Here is an 8,163-nt window from a genome sequence, read left to right as displayed (position 1 = left end):
CAGACTCTCAAAAATGGGATGACTACAGCTCTTGGCAGGTTTTCTCCCGTGACTCCACTTTTATTCTATGTTTTCACAGGCTTCTCTGCATCACTCCTGATAGAAAGCCACCAAAAGCTTTGCGGTTGCAGAAAGCAGTAACATTTTCACAAAGAAAATGCATTGGGTTTATTAATTAACCTGCCGTAACAAAACACAGTGTTTGAAAGCTCTGCAGTGCCTCCCTCCTGGCATTCCTCTGGGACTGGGAGGAGGCGGCAGAGCTCACATGCAGTCAACAACGTTGCTGGATCCTTGGCCCATGTCCCGGATCTGGCTGCTGAGACAGGCGCACACAGCGACGCCTGCCCCTGCTCTGCAGTGCGACACAGAGCCCACGAGTTCCCACCTAAGGAAGATGGCAGAGGAAAAGAACAAAAATAAGCTCCTGTCCTTTTTCAGCAGCTTGGAAGTATTTCTTCTCTGTGTCTGGAATTCTGCTACACAGCTTAGCTCTTTCCTGAGCTCAAAAACCCACCCCACTAAGTTTTTTTCCTTATTATGCCTCTGGTACGCTTAGTGCAAAATCAGGCTGAAGCAGCCAGAGGAATGCAGATTCTTCCTGAAGGCAGGGAAGAGGACAAGGGATGGAGAGGAGGAGGACTTGCTGAGGTATTTACAAGAACCTATTGGTATAAGCAGCCCTTCTGATGCTAGTCATGAATATTACTCAGCTGGTACCAGGAAATATCAGAGAGACTCCTGCCACACACTATTTCTGTAATGTTGTGTTTTCATGTAGGTAGATTTCATTGTCTTACTAAGTCAAATAAAAAAAATAAATCACCTATTCACTATGGGATCAAATGCTTCCACAGTATTCAGGTACGCATTGCCATTATGACCTCCAACTGCAAAAATTTTTCCCATCAGTGTCGCTATCCCAACGCCACCCCTCGGAGTTGTAAGCTCTGCTACGTACTCCCACTTGTTACTGCGTGGGTCGAACCGCTCCACCGAGCTCAGTGGAGAGTTGTCATCAAAGCCACCTGCAAAGGAAGTGTCACATTATCAGCTTTGAGCCATTTCTGGTGATGTCCATGACTGGCATTATCAGGCTCTTCTCAGGATTCAGCTCTTTCTTTCCATGAAGATTACAAGCTCCTAAAAATTAATGTAATGGCTCTCCCTCTTGTCACTCTCCAGGCATCACCAAGAGTGGCAGTTTTCTTCTAGTCAAGCTGCAAGCAGAGGTATTTCTGTTTGTTGTTTTGTTTTTTTCTCCTTGAATTCATCTTACGTATAGTTATAATGCAACAGCTTCTAACTTGGAATAGAAAAAAACTAAGGCCAGGTAAAGGATGGTCCTGATTTTATTCTGGCTTAAGCAAAACACATTCTTGTGGTGTTTTCAAATCACAGCATTGCTGAATACTTGAGGACATACTGTCCTAAGCAGTATAGCCCGCCTGAAATGTGAGTTAGGAAATGCTTCTATTTCCTTGCTAAAACACCTTCATTTAAGTGTGCCCTGCCTGTGCTTGCTTTCTTCTTCTGCCTAAGAACACAAACTACAGGTCAGGTCTGTCTGTTCCCCACTTCCTCTAGCAACAACAGCCTCTTCCAAATGCCAGTCCTTGGCAGAAACAGCGCTACAAAATGCCACATTCCTACTCACCAACAACATACAAGCAGCCATGGAGCTCGCTGACCCCATTGCCAGCTCTTCGCTGACCCATCTCTTTCACTTCTATCCACTTATCCAAATGGGGATCGTATTTCTCCACACTGGAAAGAGATGCTACACCGTCATTGCCACCCACAGCGTAAACGTGGTTCTGGAAAACAGTTGCACAGAGAAAGATTATTTGCAATGCGTACATTTTTACTCAGCTTTTCATAAGCAATGTTGAAATTATAGAACATGGTATATATGTACAGTCCTATTTACTTTTATTTAGGAATTCCAACAACAGACTTAATTAACAACTCGTAGGTGCTACTTTCCAATTAAAGAAATGAGAAAGTTATGCAGAGTTGTAGGTATTTTGTAGAGCGTACATGCCGCCAGGGGCATTAAAGCGCAGCTGCATTCAGTATCTTTAAACACAGTGACAAACCAGAGCCTTCTGAATGGGACATGTAATGTCAGAACGGTCCTGAAACGTGCTCCCAGTACCTCAAATACTGTTGAAACAGCGAGCACAGTCCAATTTGATACAATTATTATCCTAAATATCCTCACCTTTTGCCCAGTTCCACAGGAAACGGTCACTTACCACAAGGGCTACGGAGCCGACTCCTCCCCTGGGAGTGTTCATAGGGGCGACCGCACTCCAGCGATCAGAATCGATGTCGTATCTTTCCACATCGCTGAAGCAAGTGTTGTCATCTAAACCTCCGATTGCATAAACAGGGCCACCGAGGGAGGCGAGAGCAATTCCTCTCCTAAGAAAACCACAGGGTCAATACCTCACTGCAAATCCTTAAGGAGAGGCAACAGGAAAGACACATCAAGAGCAATGTTACCTGACCGGCACCTGTTTTAACCTATGGGGGAAAAAGTAACAAATATACAGAAAGTGAAGCTTATAAAAAAAAAAGTCCAGTAACTGTGGCTGGCCCTCTGTGCACATCTGTGCCAGCTGTGCAGTTTTATCCTTATTTATGTTTGCAGGGCTCTGTAGAGCTCTCTATATTAGAGGGGCTCTACAGTTTGATCGTAACTTCACCTCAGCTATCCCAGGCACCTGCTTGTTCCTGTGTGATCCATTAACAGGCCTGTTACAGTATTTTTAGACTGCAAAAAAGACAAAGCTGCTGTTTAAAAATAAAAAAAAAGGCAGGTGGGCGTGGAATACTGTTTTGACTGAACATCATCTAAGGCCCAAGTCTTCTTGGACATATGAAATTGTCTTAGTTATTCAAATATCCTCTGTCTTGGTACTGAAATTTACACCTCCTGTCTTGTTTTATTGAATCTGACGGAGAATCAAAACCTGCTGGTTTTGATTTTGATGGTATAGCTGCTGCTGCAATCTGGAATGATTTTTTTGAGGGTGAAATTAACACGTATCAAAAAGCAAACCTGTGATAAATGAATTACAGCAAGATTTAATTGCAATTTCTTCCAGTCTCTTATCTTCAGTTAAGTCAATGTTAAAAAAGTTGTCAATTTTTTTCTGCTTGAATCTACCACCACGAGAATACAATCAGTACTACAAAATGAGAAGTATGCTCTAGAATGTAAGCCTTTAAGTTTCTGCTTTAACTACCGAGACAGGTAATGTATGATTTCACTGAGAACATTCTTGTCTCACATTCACAGATATGTGGGCAGGAGCCACTTCTAGGAGCCTGTGTCCTTCTACGTTGATCAGGTCACAGCTACAAAGAGCCTCAGGACTTAGCTATGCTCTGCTTTTTACCCCTACTTGTACATGATGCTCTTAGAAACAACAAATAACAAAATCGAACATAGATTTAAGGAGGCTGATTTAAATGACAGCAGAAACAAAAAAAGTACAGATCTGTTGAGTCCAGCACCTCCTTCAAATCATCTCAAATGTCAAAAAGCAGAAAGATTCTCAATCTGTCTTTCAGTGTTTCTGAGCTTCCGGCCTTTTGTGGCAAAAACATAGCCATGATTGTTTCCCTGGGCACGAAGTATTTCACTGTGCATGTCCTGCTGGCAGTTATCTTGTTCGCTCTTAAAAAGAGCAAAAAACCCACAGTACCACTTAATCAGTTTCAAGTTTTACATAGGGCATAGTAGAAAGGCCCTAGATAACAGAATGTAAACACAGCTGGAGTAGAAGAGCTTTATGCTCCAGAAGCCAGCCCCCCCAAAAATGAACAAAAAAATATAAGGATAACAGAGAATGAAAACAGAAAGCCAAAGTGTAAACACTGAACCAACGTTGCCGGCCAGGTCCTCTCCCTAGAGAGAGGGATTATGCAGTTTTGTACTGAAATATATATAGTGTGTTATGCACAGCTTTGTGTTTGTGAAAACACACGAGGTATATATATGCAAGTACATGACACATATTTGTGTTTGCTTCACAGCTAGTGAAGAAAGGTGTTTGATAGCATAAAATCCCAAAATAAGGAAAAACAATTCCTCAAAACAGCACATGTTGGAAACCCAAATAAGGCAGGACAGACAGAAAAAATTTCAGCATCAGCAAGTAATGACATGTCACAGACTAGGAGTTAAATTCTGGATCACGGGACACGTACCTCTTTGTGTTCATTGATGCCTTCATCATCCACTTGTTTGTGAGAGGATCAAATACTTCCATACTTCCTAAGTGTTCATTTCCATCATGTCCACCTACTGCATAGACTTTACCTGAAACATAAACACATCTTCTGATGCAGAGATAGCTTGACAACATTTCACTTTTCATTTCTGTAATATCCCTGCCTACCTGGAGACATAAAGCTCAAATAAAGGTTAAAATCTTCAAATCTTTTCAATATCAAGATTTGAGTAAGGATGGATTTTACATTTTTATATGCTGTATCCAACCAGAGATCTCTTCTAATGTGGGCTTTTACGCAGAGCATGAAATCTCTAGGCAAAAAGCCTTCCCATAACCTGAGTACTGCTGGTCAGATCAATTTGGGGCATTTTTATCAGTCTCTCCAGGTTTTCTACAGGGAAAAAAAGATCTCTCTTCTGCTGCAGCAACACAGGGGCTGCCATGTACAAGGAAAAGTTGCATCATGGGTGCTAAACTGCTCTGGATTGCACAGCCCTGGTTGCAGAAGATGGAGACACAAAAATAAAGGTAGGTCTGCTCTTGGAAATTATGGTCTTAGTGACTTGCCTGTATGGATTTTAAGCACGAAGGAAGTAAATTCTGAGTGAGTCTGCCATGCACGGCCATTTCTTTATAAATTAATTTTAAAAAATATTAAATCACTTATTAAGGTGTGAGGCTACATACAGTTCATAGAATCATGGAATGGTTTTGGATGACCTTTAAAGGTCATCTAGTCCAGTCCCCTGCACTGAGTAGGGACATCTTCAACTAGATCAGGTTGTTCAGAGCCATGTCCAACCTGACCTTGAAAGGTCCAGGGATGGGGCTTCTGTCACCTCTCTGAGCAACCTGTTCCAGTGTTTCATCACCCTCATTGTAAAAAATGTCTTCCATATGCCTAGTGTAAACCCACCCTCTTTTAGTTTAAAACCATTACCCCTTGTCCTATCACTACAGGCCCTCCGAACAAGTTTGTCGCCGTCTACTTATAAGCCCCCTTTAAGTATTGAAAGACCGCAGTAAGGTCTCTCTGAAGCCTTCTTCAGGCTGAACAACCCCATTTCACAGAAATGTCTTTTCAGTAAGCATGCCCTCAGACAGTTTCAGAATCAAAGTACCTTTCATGGGGAAGAAGCTTTACTAAAATGAAGAATATACAACAGTTAAGCCATTGCAAGACCTATTTCCTTAGTAAAAGTACCAATTCCAGCAAGAGGAGCAAACAAGTGCCTTTTGAATAGGGTCACTGACCTCCCACAGAGATTACACCCACGTGCCTTCTCCTGCTGTTCATTTCAGGGCCGAAGAACCAGTTGTTCTTACTGATAGAGTAGCATTCAATGCTGCGAAATGGGTCGCCTGATCCACCTCTACCACCGACACAGAAGAGCACACCTGACAAGACAAAACAGGTTTCCAGAAATCCAGCAGGAAGATGGGGGACAAAGCTGTATAGTAGAGTGAACTGAAAATTACATAGTTCGGGAGAAGTCATACTTCACTTCAAGGTGCACAGTCATTGCCCTGCATTATCGGATGCTGGATTTTGGCCTTTGCTTGGCATGCTGCTAAGGCAATTAACTATCTATGCTCTGGTAAAAACAATGTATATTTTAAATATGCTTTTTGTGATTTTGCTTAGGAAGATACACAGATTGTTACCACTAACAAGGTAAAAATTATCATTTGCAGTCTAATACTCATCACTGACTTCTGGTGCAGGTCAGCCAAACAGTTTAAAAGTTAGCTCAACCTTCTCACACCAAAATTCAGGTGTCCACTGTTTTTGGTATAGCTTTGAACATACTTCCTGGTCATAACATACTTAGCAGTTCTAGCTTTAATACAAGTAAATCGGAATAAATAAATAATGCTTTAAAGAAAGAAAATGACTGCTAAAGTTCTTCTAGGAAAACACAGCATGAGGGGTACACAATGGGTTTCCCAATTTTGCATGAAGTCATTAACAACAACCCTTTACACCAGGCTAGTAAACCCTGCACAGATGCGCCATCTCTTCTCCACACCACTCCCTACCGGATAATCAGACACACATTTAATTACCAGCAGTCTGCTTCCTTGGTGTTGTGCGAATGGAGTACTCAAAGTCTGGCACTGCCCTGCTGCTCAGGTGAAGGTGGTAGTTTCTTGCTTCATCCAGCAAATCCCTACATTTTAGATTCTGCTTGACAATCTCTTCCTTTGCCACAACACCCATAAGGAAACAAATGGGCAAGAGAGGCAGCCGTACCTGACAGAAATGAACACAGTTGGAGTAACCGGCTGAACTGACCAAGTCTCACCATTACAGTGACGCACGCGGAACAGAGGGCAGCTTCTGAGCCAGCTGGCAGCCCCACACTCCTCACTAAAAAGAGCAGCTTTCCGATTCGTTTCTTGTCTACAACAATATCGATACGAACAGTGATTCTTTCCAGTGACTAATGTTTGCTACAACTGCTCGCATTTAAGCAACCAGGGAGGAATGCCCCTTGGCTCCAGCTAAGCAGGGGAAGGAGAAGTGCTGCTGCCTGTACTGCCACTGTGCCTGCCCAGGGTGATGCAGGCAGCATCTGTGACTTTACCTGGGTAGCACATGTCAGCTTAGTTTGCCCATGGCTCTGCCAGCATAGGAAGGCTTTTGCTAGATTCGTTCATTTTCTTTGGGTGGCAAGTCAAAAAAGAAATGCTGCCAGCATGAACTAAGTGTCTGCTAAGGAGCTATTGCTAGTGCAGTAACACCTTTCTCTAGTGGGAACCTGACAGACAACATGATAAAAAAAGGTTGAGAGTTAATAGTTTCCTTCCCCAAATCCTTCATGTGGTTCCCCAGAAGAGTTCTTTATTTCAGTAAACATTTCATTTGTCCTTATGAGAGTAACAGTGAGGACTATGAAATACAATGAGGCACAAAGGTGGGACAGGTGGTAGCAGGGCAGAACTGCAGTAAGCCACCACCTGATGCCCTGGGATTTGCAGCCAACGCTATCAGGCAGCTCCCAGTTAGCTCAGCAGCACTGGTAGAGAAGTCTGGTTTCTCTGGGGCTTCTTAGAGCAGCAAGATGGTGCTGTTACATGGCTGACAAGTGTCCCTGTCTTCAAGCAAGCATTCCTACTAGTTCTTCCTTACCCACTTACTTTCAGTCCCACTTGTTCCTTTACTTTGTCCTGGCTTATTTTAGGCTGATGAAAAGCACCACCATAGCTCTGCTGACAGACTCGTGAGGTTAGAGATGCATTAAGAACTCGAGGCTGACAAATTCAGAACCTCATTATAACAGCAAAACCCATAAGGCTGCTTATGATGTGGATAAGAACTGTCACAAAGCCCAGTCATGTTTTCTGCTAGCAAGAACGTCCAAATCGACTGATAGCTCCATATGCTTGGGCAAGTAACCCACATTTACAGGAAAGGGTTTACTTTTACAGTGCTTCATTCTGTACTCTGGTTTCCATGGACAGAATAAACCTGTTAATTTCATCTGCTAGAGCAACAGGACAATAAAATTATTCTATTTTTAAAAAAAATTTCAATTTATATTGCCTGTAGATTTAATGATAGTGTACCAAGTAAGTTTTTTTGTACCAAAAGTCTCATGGTAGTATATAGGAGTCCAGGAAGGCTGGACATACTTGCAAAAGGAAAGTCTTAAAAGCACAGGAGCAGGCTGTCCCCGTGTGCTGAAAAACAAGTTGGTCGAGAAGGATATCAGCCTGGCTAAATACGGACATATGGCTAGACCTCAAGAACAAAAGGAGAGTCTATGACCTTTGGAAGAGGGGGCAGGTCTCTCACAAAGACTATATACATGAAGCCTTGAGCAACCTGGTCTAGTTAAGGGTATCCCTGCCTGTAGCAGAGAGGTTGGGTTAGATGATCTTAAGGTCCCTTCCAACCAAAGACATTCTGTGA

The 8,163-nt window shown here is 42.7% G+C and overlaps 1 protein-coding gene across 1 annotated transcript; it reads right to left on the bottom strand.

The window, feature by feature from the left end:
• Window positions 1–264: 264 nt before the first annotated feature.
• On the bottom strand, window positions 265–6,939 carry KLHL8 (kelch-like family member 8; the record flags this gene model as incomplete). The annotated part of the gene is made up of 8 exons (XM_009869162.1): window positions 265–388; window positions 827–1,028; window positions 1,658–1,817; window positions 2,259–2,427; window positions 4,222–4,333; window positions 5,502–5,645; window positions 6,315–6,509; window positions 6,896–6,939. Coding segments are annotated over 8 exons (1,150 nt in total), but the record flags the coding sequence as incomplete, so codon positions are not given.
• Window positions 6,940–8,163: the final 1,224 nt, after the last annotated feature.

The sequence above is a fragment of the Apaloderma vittatum genome, unplaced genomic scaffold (assembly GCF_000703405.1).
Source record: "Apaloderma vittatum isolate BGI_N311 unplaced genomic scaffold, ASM70340v1 scaffold11105, whole genome shotgun sequence".
Lineage (NCBI taxonomy): Eukaryota > Metazoa > Chordata > Aves > Trogoniformes > Trogonidae > Apaloderma > Apaloderma vittatum.
Note: the sequence above shows the minus strand (reverse complement) of the source record. Positions and strands in the feature narration are given on the sequence as shown.